General features: G+C 42.5%; 1 protein-coding gene across 3 annotated transcripts; it reads right to left on the reverse strand.

The window, feature by feature from the left end:
• Positions 1–105: 105 nt before the first annotated feature.
• Positions 106–23,399, reverse strand: LOC148835088 (rap1 GTPase-GDP dissociation stimulator 1). Of its 3 annotated transcripts, XM_088916538.1 has the most exons (14): positions 23,189–23,399; positions 17,369–17,470; positions 12,545–12,667; positions 11,437–11,562; positions 9,130–9,258; positions 7,835–7,960; positions 5,399–5,542; positions 5,029–5,160; positions 4,703–4,837; positions 4,095–4,220; positions 3,135–3,274; positions 2,396–2,522; positions 986–1,114; positions 106–831 (listed from the first exon to the last, which is right to left on the reverse strand). In XM_088916538.1, exons 1-14 carry the CDS (start codon positions 23,190–23,192, stop codon positions 704–706), a joined length of 1,671 nt encoding a protein of 556 aa, XP_088772664.1. In that variant the 5' UTR covers positions 23,193–23,399; the 3' UTR covers positions 106–703. The 3 variants fall into 3 exon arrangements, with proteins under 3 accessions (XP_088772664.1, XP_088772665.1, XP_088772666.1); XM_088916539.1 differs by lacking the exon at positions 12,545–12,667; XM_088916540.1 differs by lacking the exon at positions 4,095–4,220.
• Between the last annotated feature and the right edge of the window lie 1,024 nt (positions 23,400–24,423).

The following is a 24,423-nucleotide window of genomic DNA, read 5'->3' on the forward strand; positions in this document are numbered from 1 at the left end:
AAACACCATTTTAATTACTCCACAATGTCAGTTGATGCCAAAGCCTTTAATTTCACTTGCTAATCATAATTTGCATTTGTGCTCTGTGCAAATAAAAGAGACAAATACATTTGGTTTGGTTTTATGTCACTTTTTCATCAGCATACAAATAAAACATCATAATTAAGTGTCCTGAACAGAAAGTGCATAAAATCATAATAGTACTCTAATACTCTAATGCACCTGTGGTTCGTATGCGTTTATTCATTCCTGATATGTTTATACTACTCGCGTGTTGTTGCTGAATCCTCAACGTTATTTTGGAAAAAGGTGCCTTTGTTAGCCTGGACATCCTCCGAGATACTCAAGTCTTGGCTTGTGCTGGTCAATCAAGCAGGTCAGTTCCAGGTTTTGTCAATTCCGAATCTGTGAATAATAGTGCTCCAATCTGAGTGGGTTGGCTGTTCTCATTGCAGTTGATGTCCAGAAGAGCTGAGTCACTGCATGCTATACATGCAACAACACAATTGATATGATACAGGGATCCACTGGGAATCACCCTCTACTTAAAACATTCCTGTCTATTCTTGAATTCCATACGTTGTGGCAGCTCAGCATGTTCCTGTGCTTCTAGTTTATCAGTAGTTCACAGCGCAGTAGCTCTGGTCCTGGTGGATGCTAAGTCAATGGCAGTTGTATGCAGAGGGAAAGGTGCATCACTGGCCTAGTTCATCTCTGCCAGGACAGTCAGTGCGGTGTTGGCCTGTGAGGCCAGCTTGGCGTTGGCATGACCAGAGAGTTTGGTCAGGCTTTCCTTAAGGTTCAGCGATTCCATCTGTTCCCTCAGGGAGACTTTGAGATGGAGAGAGAGAGAAGGGAGATGGAATTAAGAAACCTAATCGTTTCAGTAAAACTGCCATTCAATCATAATGTTAAAGGCCTTAAAGCTACCTAATAGCACCATTCTAAATCAGCATTTCTTTAGCAATAGTCTGGTTCTGCTCACCAGAGTTGACCAGGCTGCAGACGAGGCCAACTGCACTGAACTTCACCTCGACTGCACCCACAGGGTCATCCAGCATCTGCTGCAGAGTGGGCACCAGGCCCACCTCCCGAAACACCACCTCCATGGACTCTGCAGGACAGGTAGTGTACACAGGGAATGTGGCACGATGGAATACAGGTCAGATTAAGTTTGAAGAACTGTGTCTGTGATAAATACATTTTTTATAATGAATAATATTCTGTAGATATGCAGCCTGAAAAGGTACAGTACTTTATTGTGGCCTTGTCAGGGTGGCTAGATCTTCCAGTACACATGCACACAAGGCTTGAGTACAATGGAGTACAGAGAAGCAGACAAGCACAGCATTTATTCACAGCACCCTCACAGAGATATTCCAGGTTTCCAACATCATTTAATTCTGCTTTTATGTGTATGAATTTAAACCTCCCCAGCACCTCGAACCTAGAGGAATATAGATTCACTGATATCTACAGTACATACACTCTAAGGTTATCGAATTAAATGTTTAGGTGTTTCTTAATGATGTTACTGCAGGCAATATAATAACTTAATAGACTTCCAGAAAAAATCAATCTTGTCTGTAAGACAGGATTGTGCTGCGTCTTTTTTGTTCTCATGTGGAAAGATCCCTGTTTTATATTCCAGTTTACTTCTGAACTGCTGAACTGCTGTAAGCATGAACTAGAGTTTGTATTATTCATTTTTGAAGCACCAGACGCAGACCCTCACTATGTACTCATGAAGCTAGCAAGGTTTGTCAAGTTACTGTAGGTAGCAACTGTACAACTCTTAAACAGAATGGAGATATCAGGAGGCAACTGGGGATGTGCAGTGCAATTAGGACCATAAATACGCTCCTAGCCCCATTTACTGTATAAGCTTGCATGGAGATGTGTTAGTGTTTGACACTTTAGTGTAGAAGTATTGCAGGTAAAGCTGATTTAATCTTGTCTGTCTGCACTTTACAAACAGTAAATTTCCTGACGCTGCAATCCCTCCAAAATTCTATTTTTACATAATCTCTGTCTCATAATTAAAATAAGTAATTACAAGATTTCGGTAAATAATCAGAATTTTGCATTTGAGATTTATAAAACTTGGTAAAAAAAAACCCTCCTTAAAATATTACATCAACATAGAAAAACTTAAAAGTAAATGTTAGTGACTGCTTTCCCTTGCAGTACATTAGTCACTATGAATCTCCTCTAGTGTCTTAGGCATAATTGAGTCTTACTGTCTCTCATACCCCTGCTTGTCAATGAAGTGTCTTTCAATGAGTCAGTGTGTCACAGTTCTTTCCATTTACAGTAAGCATCTGTTCCTGCCCTTCTCTCCATCAAGGTGAGATGAGGGGTGTATGTCTCTTGGAAACAAGTTTGCCACGCTCACCAATGTCGATAGCAGAGGCGATCGCCAGGGCAACCAGGGCTTCGTTCTGCATGATGACGTGCTCGCTTGTCGCCATGGTGATGAGGTGCCGCACTCCACCTGCTCTGGTCACAGCGTGGATCACTTCCTGTCAGGACAGCAGAGAGGAGGAGTTAGTGTAGTAGTCTCACACCGTGGTCAGCAAGTGTGTTCATCAGTGGCGAGGTGATATACAGTAGAAAAAATATTTTTGGTCTACTTTAAATTCAAATAAATTTAAAAAGATGTAAAGATTATTTAAAAAGATGATTCACAAAGATGTAACACTCTCTATGGCAATATGTGTATCAGAGTGCTTGTCTGTGTGGGTTTGTCTGTCTATGTATATCACGTTGTATCTGTATGATTCTTTGTGAATATTAATCAGAGGCCATAATCAGTGCATCAGTATGTGCATCACTGTGCATGTGTGTATTTCACAGGCACAAATGTGTGCTCCTATCCATACATGTGAAGGTTTCACTGTGTGTGTGCTTGTGTAAGTCAACAGGCACAAGTGTGTGCTCCTGTACCTGTGTATATCGCTGTGTGTGTTTGCGTAGGTGTACAGACACAAGTGTGTGCTCCTGTACATGTGTATATCGCTGTGTGTGCTTGCATAGGTGTACAGGCACAAGTGTGTGCTCCTGTACATGTGTATATCACTGTGTGTGCTTGCATAGGTGTACAGGCACAAGTGTGAGTGTTTGCAGGGACTCACTGGAGCTCGGCTATGTCTGATGAGGGCTGCCAGCAGCCTGTTGGCCTCTCCCCGGACCCCAGCATGATCCCGAGCCTCACACCATTCCATCACCCTAGACAAAAGGGCTTCATCCTGGCCTAGCACAGCTGCTGCTTCCTCTGAGGGAGAAAGACAGTCTGACAGAAGAAACTCCCCACAGCACAAAAACACACCTTAGACTCTGCTGCACTATTGTCTCCGCATATAGGCAGGAGCCGTACCTAGTAATTTAATACGACCAGACAAACGGTTTGTGCTAGACTGTCTTCATATTGTTTTCTCATCATCAGTCAAGAGTGCAGAATGAAAGGTTGCCACAGTTGGCATTTCTTTGGCCATGGTCTTGAGTGTCATAAGAAATTAAGGGGTATTTACAAAAGGATGTAATTAAAATATCACAATTAACTGAATAAACAATGCAATCCTCATTTGTGCTAGCAGAGTTATTCTGGTTTTGGTGGTAATTGTCTTCTTTCACAGTCTTGGTGGTTTGAAACTGTCACAGTAGGGAGCCACCCACAGCTGTAATTCTGCTTGTGTGTCCGGAAGGTTGATAATTAGCTACACAAAGGGGTATGTGACAGAGACAGTCATTTAAACTATGACAAGAAGCCATAAATCAGGAGCCCTCCAGTCCACTAAAAGCCACAGAGCCTTTCAGCTTTCATTCAACCTGAGCACTTATTAAATAAAACATCTTGACCTGTTTAACCTTTTCTGAGGTTTAAATTGATAGGATTTAAAGGAAACTCTGTCTTAATGTCGTAGGACTGACTTGCTTAATTAACTGACTTTTAATTTAAAGTGAAATATCTTACAACCATCTCAATACTGACTACACTGTCAAGTCTGTCACCACTGAGTTAATTCCCCTCGAGGAGCACATCTGTGCACAACAGCCAAGAAACAAAACAGGGCTTCTTGAGGATCAGACCTCACCTTGCCCGTCGACCATCATGCGCAGGGTGCCCAGCAGTTTGAACTGTACCGGGGGCATCTCCGAACGCAGCAGGGCCCTAATCCTCTCCGACACCGCATCCTCCAGCATCCGCACCTTGTTAGTGGCTAGAACATTCATACATAGGAATGGGTTCAACACAGTCTGTCAAGAGCTCGCCCCTCGCTAAAGTATATCTCAGGGTTTCTGAATTGACACAGCTCTTCTTCTACAATAACTTATCATTTCACTGTGTTTTTTAGGACTCATATTCACTGAGCATTATTACCCCAGACCAACTGTATTGTAACTTCAATCTTTCTGACCACAAATGATTAGAAGGGATGGATCAAGCATCTACAGTCATATTCATACTACAGACGCTGATAGGGGGGCATGATGGAGGGCAGCGTGCACAGGTGTTCATTCCTTCCACGTGAGGCAAGCATTGGTGTCAGGATGTTGAGTTAATAATGGCCAGATTCCAATTTTCCAAATGTGTGCCAGTACTGTAGGCCAACAAACCTTCCCCCAATCCCATCAAATCAGACAGATCTAGTCTCTCTGATAACGCGCTGCATCAGAGACAGTGAGCGTTGATCTAAGGTACCTGGAATTGCAAGGTTCCTGAGAGCACTCAGAGCAGCGTGCTGGACAGACACGTCCCCTTCGTCCACATGGTGCTCCAGCAGGTTTAATATGTGAGGGACCACCCCGAGCTCCACCATCCGCACACAGTTCCCGTCTGAGACGGCCATTCCCCAGAACGAAAGTGCATTGCATGGTGAGAGCAGATCCCTTCTGCCAACTTCCTTAAATACACGTCATAATCCAACAGGCTGATTTTCGAAATGTGCCACTTTGAAGATCAGCACTTCGAGAAAGTGAAAGATTTAAGCCTGCAGCAAATATCTTGTAAAAGCTGGCAACACTCACCGTTCCTGGCGAAGTTGGCGATGGCCAGCGCTCCCGACAGCTGTAGCTGGGTGTTGGCCGATTGTAGCCAAGACAGGACATCCTGATAGATACTCCCTGTCCCGTCCCCAAAACACTTCTGCATGGATTCATCTAGAACACATTGAGAGTGCCCGCTAGAAAGAAATCAGGACTAAAAAGGCATCAGCAGCCAAAAAATCTTTAAAGAGCTTTTATGAGCAACAGCTGGGAGATATAACCAGCAACAGGGGGTGAAGAGGAAGAAAATGGATACATCCAACTATTTCAACGAGTAATAGTGCATCTGATGATAGCAGGAGGGGAGATACAAAACGGTGTGCATGAGGCCCTCAATGTTAAAGTAACTCACCCCCCAGCAACAGCGACACGATGAGATTGGAGGCAATCTTGATGCTGCAGAGGTCGTGGGGGTCAGATCCCCCCTGTAGACCCTGAATCATCTCCGACAGGGCTTGAGGGACTCCTGCGTCCACAAACTGCAGCTTCAGCAAATCTGAGCACACAGACAGAGCACTGCACGTTCACCACAAGCCTGCGGGGCTTAGACGTTCTGTACTGTTTAGTCTGTCTCTTTAGTTTCCATACTGCCCAGTGCACAGGCTGAATATGTGACCTGGCATAAACTAAAAGGGAACGATTTCTAATTATTTTTCAAACTGAGTCCTTTCCAACCCAGTGTGTTGAACGTGCTGTGTCTGCATCATTTTAGATTAGCTTACATAAACCTACTACCTACAAACTTTTCTAGACCCAGATCATAGTCAGAAATCAGGAAAGTTTTAGGCCAATGCATATATCCAAGACGAGAGAAAAAAAAACATCCTCTACTGCCCAATCTTTACTGTTTTTGTTGTACTTTTACTGTTCCATAGGGAACATTTTACCTCTACACCTTTCTTCACTCAGGCACAGGAGAAGCTGCAAACCTTTTCTAAAGCAGCTCCTAGGAGACTAGAGACCACAGATTCACCATACCGGGCCTCTTGGCCTCACCTATTCCCTCAGTTCCTTAAGTGAATCTTTAATTCTACCTACACTGTAACCCAGCTAGTTGAAATCCCTGGGCAAGTTACGAAATCACCCAACACAGGGAATTACTAGGTGATTTGAAAGCTTTGGAAAGAAATGCAGATGACTTTGGACTGGAGCTTGGTGTTAGAATTCTAAGACATTCTAGAACCACACTGAGTAAAGTTATTAACACTTGGAAGAGCATTCATCAATCAATTACGGCTATCTCGAAGCAATAAATTCAAGCATTGCTTCTCTTGGCAAGAATGAAAAGTTCATTAAGCATACTTGGGTTCGCAGATTTGACTCACTGATTGAAATCAGTCAAAGAATTGTTTCAAATATATTGAAGCACAAGGAAAAACCTCCACCTCTGAAGTTCTATGGTCCACAGAAGACGGTGATTTTATCTCTCAGCTGTCAACACGCTGCCTCACCAATAGTTTCTGAGTATGTAGCTTATTTTCATACCAACAGCAAGCTATAGGTGTTATGTTAATTATGCAGGCTAATTTGTGAAATATGGACGAGGTAAATGTGTCAGTACTGTGCTGTCCCTCACAGAGCTGGTTTTCAGGTTTCTCTGGACTTGTTGGCAATTTCTTGAAGCAGAGTATCTCACTCACCGGTTATTTCCTTTCATAGACAGACAGTTAATAGGTGATCCAGGTGATCCTCATTACTGAAGGTTAACACTGTCTTTTGCTCATGTTGTTTTAATTAAATAATGTCTTTTTAATTAACTATATAGATTCTTTATCAACTCCAAATGGCAAACAGCGAGCACCAAGTGTTTCAATTAAATCATATCACTTAAGCTGAGTATATTGTTATAACAGGGAGCAATACTACTCCATCACCACACCTATTGAAACTATTTATTATTTAAGATGTAAAAACCATGCACCCAATGAATTATTGATGAAAACCGCAGATTGTTGTGTTTTCGTTGTGAATCAGTATATTAATTGTCACTTGATCACATGTTTAGAATGGAACAAGTGTTAACACTTATTTGAAAATTACATTAGTGTCATAGCACTGTGGGGCTTACTGTCTGCTGCAGAGTACCACTTGAACATAGAAAAGAAGGTCAGACACACAGTGAAGGTGAAGTGTTTCAAAGCTATTTCTAATCTGAATGTGCTGTCCTGAGTACAAATCCTCAGATTTACACTTAAAGGTAACAATGGTAGTAGTTATATATCAGTCCTGCCTGTTGTCTTGTAGTTCACGGAATAAACTGTAAATGGAAGGGTATGGAGTTCCTTATATACTCCTATGATATGGCCACTCCCCTCATTAAAGCAACCCCCCCACCACCACCATGCAGAGGGTGATAACTTAGGATAACAGAGGGAACAGGTGATATATTTGAAAGCTTTGGAAAAAAATCCAGATGACTTTGGACTGGAGCTTGGTGTTAGAATTCCATGACATTCTACAACCACGCTGAGTTAGTGTATTAACACTTGGAAGACCATTCATCAATCAATTACGACTATCTGGAAGCAATAAATTCAAACATTGCTTCACTTGGCAAGAGTGAAAAGCTCTTTAAATATACTTGGGTTCTCAGGTTTGACACACTGATCGGAATCAGTCAAAGAACTGAATAACCTATGGAATAACCTGAGAGCTGATACATACAAAAATGATCCACAGGTGGATAGACACATGTTCTCAATCATTCCACTTACTCCCAATTTGAATGAGAAAGAGATGATTTCACGCAGCCGTACTGGACACCCCTGGCCGAACATTAGCCACTCACCATTTTCCCCCAGTGTCCCCAGCACCTCCAGAATGACGTGTCGGCGCTCAGCATTGGGGGCTCGGCGCAGCTGCACTGTCAGGCACCCCGCCACTCCCACCTCTGCTAGTGCCTCCCGAGCACAGTCTGAAAGCAGGCAGGGTGAAACTGACCTGAACCGGCAGGAGAGGATAACACCCACATGGGCCAGAGCGCAGCAGGTCAAAGAGCCGAGACAATGGCATCGGCGCGGCACAACTCTGGCCCAGCAGGTTTACCATCCTCAACAGCTTGAGAAAATCTGTCCCTTCGAGGAAACGAGAAGTTCAATGTGTTGTATAAAAGGACCACAAAAGCAAAAAGATTGTGTGACCTTCAGAGACCAGTGTTATCTAATCATAGAAAATAGCCTGTTGCTTTGTTATAGCATATTTTAGAGAAGAACAATCAAAGCAAACCTTGACAGTATATCCCTGAGGCAGGCTAGTAGATGAAGCAACCTGCCGTAGGAATCAATTACAATACTAGATGCAGAATGATTTCAGACCAAAGCAATAATGCATGTTTGCTCATTATACCTTTCTGTCACTGTTTCCATAACATTCGTTTTTTTACAGGACAGGGTTGTTAGCCTTGTACCCAACCTCCAACATGGAGGACCTGGCACCTGACATGAGACACAAACCCACTACCCTGAGGTTATGAGTCTCATGCTCTACCAACAAAGCTAGCCAGATCCCCTAGAAATGACAATAATAATATTAATAAAACTAATTTTATTTAAAAAATAGCAACTACAGTAGCTAGGGAAAGTAGTGCATTATTTCAAATAGTACACACAGTCCACACTATGAAATGGATCTCTTGAGAATCAGAAATATCGCGTGCTGTTCTGCCTTAACCAACATCAGAAGGTAAGACTACTCCCCATTCTGAGCATCTGACAGGATCAAGTGAGGTCAACTGAGTCATACTTTGTGATAACATCATTATTCTTTAAATACATAATCATTATTTATATTCAATATTTATTTACTGATTCTTATAATTAACACATCATTTGTTTGGTGGGCCATGAAAGGCTGGTGCATTAGATAGAAAGTTAAAGACTAATCAGATGCAGAGACACAGATTTTAAAATTCAGTGTTACATGAATCGAAGTAAGTTGTGTGGTAGGTGTGAACAGGTCTTACAGCCAGAAGACAAAACCCCTTGGGATCTACCAAGAACACACACTGTCTTTAATTAACATGACAAATGTTTGGCCCCGGACAGGGCTGTGTCTTGAACTGTCCTGCTTTCACCATCTCCTCACCAATGTCAGCCAGGTTGCAGAGAGCGAGCAGGCACACGTTGACCAGGGGATCGTTCTCCGGGTACTGCTGCATGATTGCCACCAGCCGAGGAATGACACCCCACTGCACCAGCTGATCCTGCTGGGGACCTGAGCAAGACAGGATTTGGAAGACTGAATCACTCCCTTTACAGATACCACATGTTGAAACACTGAGACAATTCCCACAAACACCACTCGCTCATCACCGCATCTTCTGCTTCCCAGAATACTAAAGGGCTCGCTACCACCTCCACAACGCTCAGCATTGGTCTTGCCAGTGGAGCCCTCAGTTCTCGTCTTCAAAACCTTCGTTGTTGCTGTCTAATTCCCGAACCTCTGGGTTCCCGACCTGTGTCAGAGCTTTGACTATGATTCCTGATTCCTCGACTTGGCTAAGTACACCTGGCTTTCTCTCTTAAATCCAACGCCTGAAATTCACCAGCTATCACAAAGTTTGCAGTAATTTATCATTTCGGCAACAGCGCCGTTGCATAAGGTGTTCAGCTTTGCCCTATATTGCTATATATTTTATCTTGGGTTTGAGCCTGGCCTATGACGTTAGCTGACAGTAGTTGCATTCCTCAAAGGCATGATCTAGAATTGACTGAGATTGGGTCGAGTTGGCTTGGGTTGGCCATCTTCACCTTCTGTGTAACAGCAAGACCTGGGGCTTGGATGGTAACCTTGAAGTTTATGATACTACTACTACTACTACTACTACTACTACTACTACTACTACTAATAATAATAATAATAATAATAATAATAATAATAATAATAATAATAATTCCTTATACCTATAAAGCTGTATTCTGGACACTCCACTCAAAGTTAAATTCCACTCTATTCTGGATACTCCACACAAAGCCCTCCACCACTACCAGTGCATAGCCCCCACCTGGTTGATGCTACAGCAGCCAAAGTGCGCTCAGTATGCTGTCATTGAAGCCAATTCATAGATGAGGATGAGGCCATAATTGGCAAAGGCCAGGATGAAATTTGGCCAGGATAATGGGGTAACACCCCTACTCATTTAAAACAACACCCTGGGATTTTTATTGACCACGGAGAGTCAGAACCTCAGTTTTAGATGGACTTTGTTTATTACTAGGAGACACATCTGTTCTTTAGTCTACACCAACCTCTAAGACACTTAGGAGATCACACCATGTCAAATGGCAAAAGGCTTGACAGAAATATGTTAGAGAAGCATGTGCACTCACAGAGAAACAACAGATAAATCCAGTTGGAAGGATGGAAGATATTCAAAACATCTGACCAAAGTTCTCTAGCAGTCAATAACATCTGATCACAGTGTCTGTGACGTGACCCACTGTCACACATTTCACTCCTCACACACAGAGCCATATTCATAATGTCATTTCTGCCATACTTAATTCACTGCACTCCTTTAAAATAGGAATCTGTCACGCCCTCATCCAACCAGATTCCCACACAGAAGCACACGCGCGCTAATTACACTCCAGCCCCGAGCGCTTCTGCCAAACGACCCCACTCCTGTCAATCAGCCAACCACGACACTCCATCAATCAGCGCACCTTCCTCCTCTCACAATATTTAACCCCTCCAAAACCCTCTGCTCTTTGACTGGTATTGGTTGCCCTTCGGAGCTCCTACCTTGCCATTGTTTTCAAAACCCTCTCTTCGCTTTTCACGACATAAACCATGGAACTTGCCTTTGACCACGTCTCCCGCCTAGCCCTCGTTTGCTCTGGAAGCTACCTGCTTGTCTCCTGACCACCTAAGGTACCGCACAGGGTCCATCCTTGCGATTGCTCAGAGGGTCATTCGTGACAGAATCATGGAAGTAATTATCCCAGACTGCTTATATGATACTGTAGATCTTCATTGAATCATTGTCTTATTCGTGACAGAACAAGAACTCTTATAAAATATGTAAAAAATGTTGTGATGAATATTACAAAGAAATAAACACCCAAGACGCTAATATTACTCCACAGCAACATAAATAATCTTACTTATAAAATTTCATTTCTATTGACTTTTATTGGCATAGCCAAGATGAATTTTCAATTCAAGAAACTATCGGCATCTCATTCAAGTTGACAACAGACCGAAAACCTGGACTTTCACAACCTGGTTTAGGATTAGTGTTACTGTCTTCATTGGGAGATTTTTAAAAACTTTGTTTCCGCAATCCCTTCCTGACCTCACACATTTTTCACACTCAAAGATCGCAAAAAAGACCCACTCCGCTCTTTCCCATGAGTCCCCCGCTCTGCCCCTCTGTTCTAGTTATCTCACTGTTGTCGAAGCAGATGCGTCCGATGGCGCGGCCCGTGTGCAGCAGCAGGTCTTCGTCAGAGCTCTCCAGCAGGGGGACCAGGGCTGAGACCAGGCCTGCCTCAATGCAGGGCTCCCTCACTGTGGCTGGAAGACAGATACATGGTATTCCTGCTGTCCACAGCCCACATCTAAGAACAAGTATTACACATCTCACGGCTCTGTCCATGAGTCTCAGCCATTTATAACAGCATAGCCAAGACACAGAAATACATACTATACAGTAGAGCTGTGGTAGCTCAAACAGCAAAGATGTCCAGCTTCTGATTAGAAGGTCCTGGGTTCAGTCCCAGGTAGGGGCAAGTGATGTAGCTTGCTCTAATTCCTTCCCGATGGCTCCCAAGTCCACTCAGCCTGCTTTCCAAATGAGTACTGGGGGTTAATCCTTCTGGGGGTAATGGGCTAGCTGGAGTGTGATGCTGACTACCTCACCTCCACTTCTAGTGTCAGATGGTCAAGAAAAATGGTGACCCTTGCCCCCCTTTTGCCATGGACCTTTAGGCCTGAAAAGGGACCTACCTACCTATTGCATGTGGCACAAAACATACTGTATTGTATGAAGACACAAAGAGAGATCAAACGGACAGTATCACTAGTACACAGCATCAAACATCCACTGCTCTTTCAAATTGCTAACACAAACTTTGTACATACTGTACATCCATCAGGCATTCAGAATTGAGCAGTTACTGGTTTTAAATTGCAATCTCAAAATATTTTGCCTTTAATATTTCACTGAGTTGAAACTATGACTGGGTGGCTCACAATGTATGCATATGGTGCTTGTACGTCAGAGTCCAAGGTTCAATTACTGACTTGTCTTGCCCCATTGTGTTGCTCTACAGAAGAGTGGAAATGAAGGTCTGAGTGGCTCTAGAGGCCCTCCCTATACTCAGTGTCAAGTATGAATTTACTTTCTCAGGAAATAAGGAATGTGTTGTCTTCTGGAACAAAACGTTCTCAAAATTGTGCTAATTGTATGTTTTTAACCTCTACTTAAGGTGCTTAAGTACCTTTGGATCCCCCTTTTAAGAGTTAAATATATCACACTTCTAGGGCCTCTCCTTACCCTCTCTGGCCAGCTCAGCGATCACCAGTGCCACCTGTATCGTGAGAGAGGTGTTCTTGCCCAGCGTCTGTCCCAGGATAGGCAGAACACCACTCACTGCAATCTGCTCAGCGGCGCCCTCTCCTTGTGGCAGAGAAAAACCAACAGTGGCTCAGATCCCTGCCGTAATAATCATTCTCTAATATACGTGTTATATGCCAGCCCTTGTGAGCTCTTAATTAACTTAATTGAGCTCATTTCTCTCAACAGTAGCATTTTATGGAATCTGAAGAGAATTCAAAATGCAGAATGCAATTGATTCGTAGTTAAAGTTGCCCTTTTTCTAATCAATTACTTTTTTCATTTTAATCAAAAAAAGTAACATACCTGTAGAGAAAACAACAATAATCATGTGAACAAAGACCACAGAAGAAGGGAGAGCATTATAAAGCAAAACCTTTACAGCTGGAATTTGCAAAACACAACTACTGTACTGTATATTCCAGCTTCTTCCCTCATTCTCCCTCATCCCCACAGTTGAAACAGAGTGCTTGCTCTTCATTCCTTCTGCTTTACAGAGTGCAATTAATCTCTGCTCATTCCTGTATGTCTATATGTACGCTCAGATTTTCAGGGTAATCACAGATCCACATGTGCAAAACAGTGCAATGACATGAATCAAAGGAAATGTGACTTCAAACCCCAGCAAAATGTCAGGAGAGCTGTTAGGGGAAATTAAATTCAGTCAAAAAAGGGTCCCCTCAGTTGCCGATAAGTGTGCGAGGCGTTCTATGAAAGATACATCACTCTTCTGCTCAGTGCTACCTCTCTTCCTGTTACAGCAGAGCCTGTCGCATGATTTAGCAGCTTGGCACTTTGCAGGTGGAAGAGCGCATTAGCATTCTGTATTTCTTCAGGCTGCAGGGACCGTAGCAGCAAGATTGCTAGGAAAAGAAAACTAAAACACACAGTTCTAAACGTATTTCTGCACACTAACAGCAGATGGAAATAGGTATTGTCTTCCTGTGCTGAAACAGATGCAGTCTAATCAACAAGCTCTTAGCTTTCAAGAAAAAAACTAACTGTAGCTACTAGAAATTAAAGAGTTTTTTGAGGATTAAGCCTCTGATCTCAATGGCCCTCTGCTGTCCCTGCAGATGCTGATTGTATACTTAGGCCAGTGTGATTTGTCAGCTCCTCTCAGTCTCTCTTATCTCAGCCCTTCATAAGGGCCTGGTGTTCTTGCACTTAGTGGGATGCCAATTTAAGTCACCCAACATCAGCAAGGGCAGCACAGCTAGGCTGGGCAAATTGCCAGTACTTCACAATTTGCATAAAACTGCATAAAAGGCTTCTGCTGAATTTATTACAGCCAACAAAAAGTTTTTTAAAAAAGAAGCACAGTAGGCTAGACAGCAGAATTTAGGAAAACACTATTTTTATTGGATATTTTCATTCAGAAATGCCAAAACAACACAGGAGGCAGGCTGTGCTGTCAGTTGCAGGCCCTGTTACCATGGAGACAGCTTTCATTTTTGGAAGAGACAGTTCTAGCTGCCTGAACTAAATATATTGACTTTAAGTCAGTGTGTAATATTTGGAAGCATACAAAATAGAGATTGGCATCATTGTGACCAGACATTTGCTACATTAATATGTTGTCTGTATATTGGTGTTTCAAACCTTTAAAACAGAACTCTGAGGTATTTAATGCTTCTAAGGCAATGTCTTACATCCAAATTATACACAATGTGAGAGGGCAGCAGGCTGAGGTACGATGGAGGCTTTGTCTAGACCACATGCTCCAGGAAGCTGTAGAGAATGAGCTAAGGTACCTTCAGTTACTTCATCAGCTGTGACAACACAATTGGTTGGGTAACAATTTAAAAAGCGAGAAGCTGAAGTCTTCCTATGATTGCTGATATCTACTGTTGGGATTGGTGCACAGTCACCAGAGGGAGATGGTGTGACTGACCAAGGAGCTTTGAACCTGTGAGTTGTTTTGGTGTGAAAAGTCTCAGGGAGAGCCTAAAGTTTTAAGAGAAAGAAAGAGTTTTCTGAGCTGTCTAGAAGGGAAAATGTTTATTTTGAAAACTGGAAAGCAACTTAGCTGAAGCAGTCAAAGAAGAGCTACAATAATATTTTGTTCTGGTTTGTTTTGTCTCCTTGCACTGTTAATAAGCTGCACTTGGTTTTTACCTTATTGCTCTGTCATTCAGTGGAATAGCAGTTAGCACTGCTGTCTCAGGACTACGGTCCTGGGCCTGATGCTCGATTAAAATGTCTTTCATGAGGTGTTTTCATGTTTCCCTTCCCTGTGTGAGTGCCTTGGTATTTTTCCCTCTCAACCTCTCAACCTGTTTTCTATGTTTATTGGCATCTCTAAATTGTCCCTATGTCCTATCCACTGCAGTCCTGTTTAACACCTTATGGCTATGGATAGGAAGTTTAACTATTGTCACATATGTGGTCGGATGTGACTGCATATTATTGGGAACAAGTGTTTTCTGATAATAGATGGCATTCCTTGAGTTATCTGAAAGAGAATAGACCTTAGGTTGTGCTCTATTAAATACTTAAACTATTTCTTGACTCCTTCAAGCAATTTAGTGAGCTATTTTACAGTAAAGACATTTTCACACTAGCAGTTACTGCAAGGTGTAGAAGCAATTTATAAATCCAACCTTGAAATGTTTTTCAGAAACATAGTGTCACTGAAATTTCTTCTGAGTCTAAAGGACACTGTGCTATACTCAGATTTTCTCTTACAGAACAGTTTTTTTTTACCAGGTGGAAAACCACACCTGTTACTGTATACACAGCTTTGCAATTTATAGTTTTAAAGCCTGCTTGAAAATTTGATTTCAAATTTTTAAAAATTAGTGTTTGTGGTAATCTTGCTCTTAGGCTTTGCTCATCCCTGCCTTCATAAGCGCTGTGACAAAGAACTTGTGCTCATATCTAATTCTAAATCAGACCTGTTTAGGTCTGACAGTGTTTATGCACATATACTGTATATGTCATGTATTTATATATATTAGACATATTTTAGAGTGCTTAATGTCGTTTGCATCAAACCCATGTAATCCATCCATTCATTTTCTAACTGCTTTTTCCAATATGGGGTTGCAGGGGAAGTGAAGCCTATCCTGGCAAGAATGTACCTGCACTCTGTACAGCATGCCAGTCGATCTTAAGGCAAGCAGACACAAAGACCACACACTCACATCAGGGCCAATTTTCCCAGAAGCCAATTAGAGGGGAAGTGCAGTACCAATTTCTCAGACCAGTTATTAAATCACAGTAACAAATTAAATTAAATTTAAATTTAAATGTGGCGGTATCACAGAATTTGACAAATTCCAAATTAAGCACCAAATCATGAACTTTGTGAAGGTAATGTATAGTTACCAAGTTGACGTAAACCTATCGTCTTGCCACGATTGAGATCAATGGTTCGCCAGAATTATGATGTGGGGCGGCCCTTCCTGCTCACTAGTCACTGTAATGACTAAAGTAATGTGATGTATGGGTGAATAAGTACAGGTTGTGCAGCAGACATTTCACCATAGAAATGTTCCAATGTGATCTGCATGCAGAATTAACAAGTTAGATTTGTCTGCAAAACCGTCTCAAAGTCGAGAGCAATATTTCTATTGGATTAAAAGAGATGCGTTTGTAAGCCTGCTTGTTTACAATTTAATAAAGCAGCTTCATCTCACCAGAAATTTTGTTGCTTCATTCTGAATCACAGAATATGGCGCTGTGAACACCTGGAAATTTTGTCTGCTTTGTAATGTAAATTGGATGTATAAGTGTATTTAATAATTTGAACAATTATTACACACAGTGAGTGCCACTCAACTAAGCATGTGGCTGATAGTCTCAGGTAACTTTGTGCATCTAAATACATTTTTGATGAGCCACAGAAGAGGGTTTTAATACTTATGCAAGCATTGTTTTCCATTTTTTAATATATTTATTATTTTTAATATATTTTAAATATATTTGAAGCAACAAAATGTGGAAACCGTGCAAGGGTGTGAGCAGTTGTGCAAGACACTGTATATGGAAGATTGCATAACCCACAATAATTGTTCTATGTCCTTTAATAACTGTCAATTACTTAGTAGCATCATGGAAAAGCTGTTTTTTTGCTGATTTGCGTCTACCAATGCCACCCATAGAAGTATGCAATAGACTCACTATACTCAAACTAATCTAGCCCGTGACTCACACTTGGTCATATTAGCAAGGATTACTCTCTCCCCAATCCCATAGAAACAGACGCACAACCCCCTTCATTCAGATGTACATCCTGGAGGATTTTCAAATGACTACATGCACTGTGCATGGTTAATTTGGGAGAAATTACTTTTTTATATAGGATGGGCAATACACTTTAATTGTGCTTGCGCTAAATGGGATATGTGTGGTGTATTTTATAGGTTTTTTGTCTACATCTGTCTGATGGGTTTTGTGAGCAGTGCGCATGTCTTGTATTTGAACGTGCCTGTTTTTCCAGTGTTGACGCTCCAGCAAATTCATCCATGCATGTGTGTGAGGCCAGGAAACCACAAATTCAAACCGCTCGAGACTGAATGATTTGGAGTGTCTGTGTAGTACTGTATGTGAGGTGTGTTGGGTGTCTGTCTAGTGTCCTGTATTCAAGTGCAATGTGTAATATATCATTTGGTTCATTTTCACCGACTCATTCTGTATTTTGTGTGAAGTGTCTAGCCATCTCTTTGCCCTGCGTTTGAAGTCTACAGTATATTTAAGCCCTGTACGGTACAATCTTGGTGTGCATGTGCAAGCAGGGCATGCTCAGTGCAGTGGACTCACTCTTCTCCTGCAGCACTGTCAGCAGTGTGTCCAGATGGGTCTTCAGCTCCTCTTCGTTCTGCACCCCCACCTTCATAGCTTCCAGGACAGCACTTAGAGAGTCTATGACACAGGGAGGACAGAATCACCTGGGCATGTCAGAATAACTGCACAGGTAAAGATCAGCCATTCACCCTGCTTGCTAGCAATCACAGTTAGGAGCTGACAGGTATTCTTGATCTCACACTGATAATATTTCTAAGTTATGGATGATATAATATTAATTAAACGATTACAAAAGAAAAAATGTTACATGTAAAAAAACATAGAAAACATGAAATAACTACATCATCATGCATGATTTAATTTTTCAATTCACAGTTATATATGTGCATTGTGTTGCTCTGCCTTTGTTTCACTTATCACACATTGTTCTTACAGGATTGGTGTTGGTGGCCCTGGGTAACGCTAGTCCTGGATTCACTTACCTAAATCATCCATGATTAGTGGTATTCAGGGTAGTGGACCTACTGCTTAGAGTCTATGATGTATCGCAGTACTGCAATCATATCAATCTTTCCCATGCGACAAGCAATGCCTTATGGAAATTCATTAAGCTTGGCTTGTGGTAAATACAGTCTATAGTCCAGGTAGGATCCAAACAGTGGAGTGGGACATTTTGGAAAACAGCCTTGTCTGTGTTTCTTGTCTGTCGGAGACAATGCCCTTAGTGCTTGGTGAAAGCATCCAAATAAAACACATTGATGCTACTTCTCCAATATCTATATACGATTAGTGAACTACAACATCAGATTACAGTTTACATTACACTGTCAAGAACCCATATGCAAGGACATTGTCAGACCCTAATCAAGAGAAATTTCTCAATGAGCTACACCCACACCAAATAGGAAGGTCCACATATTATGTGGCACAGGTGCTGCATGAAAATGTTATGCCGTGGCAGGTTTGTGCTGCATGGGTGTGATGTGTAAGAGCCCAAGTGCAAGTAACCGGACAGAGAGGAAAGTAACCACGTGTAGTGCACTGGTCCAGGAGAAGCCAGCTGTCTGCTTCCCTGGTGACCGGAGAGGGGCTACAACAGTAAAGTGACACCCCTACTTAGACTGCCCATCCTAGCCTGCCGACCAGAATCTGGGACCCTCGGCTCCAGGATGAGACCAGCTACCGAGCCCCCAGCGGGGAAGGAGCCGCACAGGTCTGTGGGGCGGCCCCTCAAGTAGCCAGGGGTGCAGGCCAGCAAATCCACAGAAAAGGGTGTCCCCAGTGTACAACTGCGCTCACCCCAGGGGTTTTACTGAGCTCCCAGGGCCGAGCAGGGTCTGAGCAGACTGCCTCAGCAGCAAGAGGTGGGTGGTCAGCGTCTAGCCCGGGGACCTCAACCCTGGTGAAACAGATTTGGGCAGCCCCGGCTACCCAAGGAGCAGGATCCTGTGCCGAGCTTCAAAGGCAAAATAGGACATTCGACTCCAGACCGGTATCCTGGCGTTGAGAACCACAGGCAGGATCCTGGGAAATATGACCAACCAAAGAGACTGCTGAGGCATCTGCTGGGGAACCGGAGAGCCGACCAGCAGAGGCAGGATAAAAATAAAACCGGAACGGAGAAAAGAGTGCCACCACAAAACAGAACGAACAGGGCAGAACAGGAATGAAAAGACAATGACAGCGCCCCGATGAAGCAGGGATCTGGCTTTAAATAGAGAAGTCAAATAGATTAACTAAGGAGTGGATCTCTGAAGACATGCCATAGATTGTGAAACAGGAGAGAGAAGCCAGACCTCAAGATCATAGTAGTGCCTGCAAGACACTTGCATAGGACTGCAAGATACAATGTGTTAGGACAGGCAAGGTCGGGCAGTGAAAAAACCAATAACTCGCCAATTCAAAGATGCAACACAGAATAGAAGATGAACAGGTGGAAAGAATATTATATCTTAATCCTACATCTATATTCATCTCACTGGTGCTGGCAGAAACCAAGCAGTTAAAGATCCAGACATCTGCTATAAAGAACAGACAGAAATCGCATCTGCTCTTAAGCTGCAGCAACAATCCACAGATGCTGATACTGGGTGGTGACCGCTTCTTCCAACAGCTGAAAAACTTCATCGGTCACGTCTGGTCCACTGGAGCAGTTCTAGAAGCCTTGCATAAGGGTATCACTCTTTCCTTCAATAAGAGGCATGAGTTGAAGAATTACATTAGTATCGCAATCCTCTCTGTCACAGACAAGGACTTCTTAATCACTCTGTTGAACAGAGGAAAAAACCTACTAGAAAAACCAGAAGGAGACGAGAACACAGTAGCTTCACATCAGGCAGATCCATGATAGATAGAAGATGTACGCGGACAGTTCTTCTGCAGTCATGGTACAAATTTAAAAGACCGCTGTTGATCATCTACGCTGACCTGAAGGAGGCATTTGATTCCATCAACTGCCATACACTACAGCGTATGTCAAGCAGTTGTGGACTCCCTACCAGAATCACTCAGCTGACTCAGTATTTTACACTGAGAGGCTCAGCTTTATGATTGTCTCAGTATGCTCAACAAAGCTGAACCTATGTTGAGTACCTGGACAATGCTGATCTTGTTTTGAAATTCTGAGCAACATCAGACAAGGCTGTGTATTGATACTAGATACTACAGTACGTTCTCAGGGGTCTTCTCTGTACAACACTGGGACACCTAGTATTCACAGACCTTGACAATGTAGATGATGTTGCAGTTTTTCTCAGAAATGCTGGAAGTTTTTTTGTCTTTGAAGGCTCTCATTTGTTCAGGGCCATTTGTTCTCAAGGTGACAAAACCAAGATCCAGGTGGCTGTACATGATGGCAATATTCCAACACAAGTGTCGGTACAGGACCATACCGTGAAAGTGGAGTCCTTCACCTGGCTCAAGGTCCAGATCCATAACACAAGGAACAGTGAGTCAGAAATATAACGTTGAATAGGAATGGTGCATACCAGCGTGCTTGCACTGGACAGAAACATCTGATTCTCAAATACATGACTTGACTCAAAGCTGTGGCAATGGCAATAACCCCATCACTCCTGTGCTGTTACAGTATGTGGATTGGAGACATGATTGACCACTTCCATTCTCTAATGTCATCTGGATGCATTCAACAAGTAGCATCTGTGTAAGATACTACATTTGTCATATCACAACCAAACCACCAACGCAGAAGACAATGTCAGAATAGAGCAAGAGTCTGTGATGATCTTAAGGAGAAACAGTTCTGCATGGTGCAGAACTAACCTGATGGCTGGACATGTATCATGGTCATGGCAGCCCTCCAGCTGGGAGTTCACCACAGATACTGATATAGAGCCACAGAGAGCTTCACAGAATTATCCAGCAGTTGACAATATCATGCAGCAAATACTACCCTGCATTTGTGTGGTTAGGATTTTCTATTGAATTATTGTTAACTGAATTGTAACTTATTAGGTCAATAAATAAACTGTTATGTGGTATATTACTTACTTTTTGAATTGTCTTCATTTTTACAGCTCATTGACTGCTTTGAAAGTAGGTCTCTGTGAGTAAATGCACATAATTTAATAATCATACATTAATAATATTGTCATTTCACTTCATCAGAAATGAAGTGCCTGTACCAGTCTAGCACTCCCACGCTGAAAAGCTTAATCACACCATCAGATGAACCATCCTGTCAGTGAATTATCTGCTCTATACAAGATACAAGCAAGAAAGGAGCAACATGGACTAAATGGCCTAATTGTGCTTGTTTCTATGTTTTTATGGTGTAGAAAAATTGAAAAACATGTTAAAATGTTTTCTTTCAAATTTGATTAAGTACAAAACTTATGGGGCAATGTTCAGAGCTTTTTGTTCCAGATCATATTTTTCTGCCTGTTCTCAAAAGCAGAATAAATAGTGAAAAGGAAAAATATTTCCCTTATATTTCAGCAATTTCTTTTTATAGATATTATATAATATTTTTATAGAAATGTGTTTATTTTTAGATATGTAGATCATTTAAATTTTTGAGCTGAGGAAATTTCACATCAAGAAGGTATTTTAATCCCACATTTCTAAAAAGCTGCCTGGTTGCAGGTGACAAACACAAGTGCGGTGCATTAAGAGAGAATCGCTCCACATAATTCAACATCTGCTCTCAACAGAAGGTGCTCAGAAAAGCAGTGGTGTTTTTGAGTCTTGGTGGTGCGAAGGAGTGGAGTGAGAAAATGTCCTGTGTCAGCGTTCCCCTGCTGCAGGCACAGTACAAATGTGGAACTCCACTTCTCCACCTCCATTTTTCTTCAAAAGCCAATCCTGCACATCTCCCAGCCAGCGACAAGCGAACAGGGCTGGAAGGAGATGAATCAATCAGGCCGTGTGCGACAGCTGTCACTCTCCAGCTATCCTGAAGTGACCCCATCTTTTCAGTTTTCATTGTGGCCACTGACAGCTAAACACAGATACATCCAGTACAAGAGCTTGTGGGTGTGCAGCCAAGCATGGACCAATGAATAAACTGTGTCATACTGATTGCTTATTCCTGCTCATGTTCCTGTGGAGGCTAAATTTTCCCCCACAGCATCGATATAACTGCGATAAAACTCTGCTTGTTGGAAGAGCATCTGCATTAGGCCCTGTATACAAGGTATCCAGATTCTGCTGGGTTTGAGTCTGCTGTAGAGTTGTGCTGGGTATTGTGTAGCAAACAATATTTCTGCATAGTTTAACACAGTGTGCATTCACTGAATCAGTCTTTGTATAGGAAGAAAATGGCATTGCTTATGAATAAACCACTAGTGACTTGTCTACTACATCCTGATATTGATACATGAGGATCCTACTGTTAGTGTAATTCTGTCAGCAAGTGAGATAATCAACATCCACATGAATGCTAAACCAGTTCAGTGGCTGTGTGTGTCAGTAGGCATTTCATCCTGGCTCACTACAGGAAAGATGTGCGTTTGTGCACAGAGCAGTGCTTGCATGAATCAGTCACTTAGTGAATGAAAACACATTGTGAAGAATTGCTGCTAGCTGTCTGGTAAACACAGAACAGTCCCATGTGAGATGAAGAGCATTCGCATATTTCCAACTTCCCTAAACATTCAGCAATGTAAGAGATTTAAAGGATCTTTTGCATTTATATTATATTATATATATTTATTCATGAAGATATTGCCTTTAGAACAATTCACCGCAGATAACTGAATCAGAAAATAACGGAAACCAATAAAACTGCCATTCTGGCTCTCACTGTTTTACAGTCATAATACCCTTGAACAAGGCATGTAACCCTTAAATAAATGTTGTGACAATAGGTATAATTTCTATGAGAACAGACAGATCAGGCTATCCTGTGCTCATGCAGGTTTTGTGTCAGTTTTCCAAAATTGTGCAGCTTTACATTTGCTAGAGGCTGTGGCAGCCCATTAACTTTGGTGTAGCACCTCCCTGACCTGATTGGTTAGTGTTGTTTTTTTTTATTCAGAACCGAGGGCTTCCAACTGGTGCTCTGGTGAGTAGAGTAGTAGCCAGGACAGCAGTAACCGTTTTACCATTCCAAACACACGCGAGGCGTTTTGGCTCACCTTGCAAGCTCTAGGACTGTCCTGAGTGCAATAATCTCTAAACCTTTTCTGCGCCTCTGATTTCTAGAAGCCGCCCCACCAGAGCCCAAGAAATAAAAATGCACTGGGCAGGGGGCCATAGTGACAGCCGTGATTCTGTCCTCAAAATACAATAAATGACCTTTAAAACATGCACACCCAGAGAGACTGCTGAACATAAAGATGGGAGAGAAAGCATCTGGGTGGATGCAGCACTTACCCATGGCTGCAGTGCAGTGTGGCAAGACAAGCTCTTTCCCTGCCTTTCCCCTCTGTCTGCCAGTGTGTCTGCTCCTGCGAAGGGTTCGGCAGCCTGCAGTCCAGACTCGCTCGGGCTCTCAGTGCACTCTGGAGAGCTGCGGTGCAGATCCTTACTGTCCCTCCGCACTTCTCCCTCTCTCTCCTGACTCACACAGCACCCTCACGCTCTCTCCCTCTCTCGAACATGTGCGCTCTCTCTCCTCTCCCCCCAACCCCCCTCCCCCTTCTCTCTCTCCTCCACTGCCTCTTTCCCTCTCTTTCTCCTTGCTAATACGCTTTAGATCCTAAATCTCTCCAAAGCTGCTCTGCATACAATTAGCCTCTCGAAGGCACTGTGACTGAAATACACAGTGAAAAACCAAGCAACACTTCGAATTCTACCTGAGCTCATACTGTTCCACCAAGCAAAGCCCTGTTCACACTTTCTGATGTTATTAATGACTTGTGTGAAGGGTGGCACAGCATGGCTGCTTTTTAGTGCTGTGTCTCTGGGTTCAATTCTAGACCTGGGGTGCTATCTGTGTGGAGTTTCTATGTTCTCCCCCGTCTTCGAATGGGTTTCCTCTGGGTGCTCTGGTTTTTCTCCCACTGGTCTCTCTCTTGATTTGGGTGCTCTAAATTTCTCCCACAGTCCAAAAAACATACTAGAAAGTAGGCTAATTGGCTTCAGGGAAAACTAGCCCAGATGTCAGAGTGATGGACTGGCCTCCCGTGCAATGTGTATACTACTGTACCTTGTGCCCATTTCTCACCAGGACAGGCTCTGTCTCCCCCCTGACGCTGTATTAGATAAAGCGGTTTGCAAATGGAATTGTGTAAATTGTTTTTTCTATAGGAGAAAACCACAAGACTGGTGCCCGTGCCCTTTTTAAGAGTGCGTACAAAACACCTCAAACATCTTACACCAAACCAGATGATATCAGAGACAGAAAAAGGGGAATTTCAGTTTTGTTGCTCAAATCTATGCAGCATTTTAAAATCATTTACTTGTTTTTTTCTTTTGAATTTTATTGGTCTTTCAAGACTTTATAGCGCAGATCTCTGAACAGAGAAGTGACCCAACGTTTGAACTGATTTGCTGATGGTGCTCTTTTAATAAATTGCCACATTTAAAAAACACTAAAGTGAGTTTTGCACATTATTGGTATTATAAGGCTATTTTTGCCCTTGCAATTTTTGGATATTTGATAGGAG

The sequence above is a fragment of the Atractosteus spatula genome, chromosome 5 (assembly GCF_055471065.1).
Source record: "Atractosteus spatula isolate fAtrSpa1 chromosome 5, fAtrSpa1.hap1, whole genome shotgun sequence".
Taxonomy (NCBI): Eukaryota; Metazoa; Chordata; class Actinopteri; order Semionotiformes; family Lepisosteidae; genus Atractosteus; species Atractosteus spatula.

Coding starts and splice junctions, on each gene's coding strand:
- LOC148835088 (XM_088916538.1), bottom strand. Junction 5,161..5,398: donor CGTGTCGCTGTTGCTGGGGG/GTGAGTTACTTT, acceptor AATGTGTTCTAG/ATGAATCCATGCAGAAGTGT. Junction 2,523..3,134: donor TCAGACATAGCCGAGCTCCA/GTGAGTCCCTGC, acceptor CTGTCCTGACAG/GAAGTGATCCACGCTGTGAC.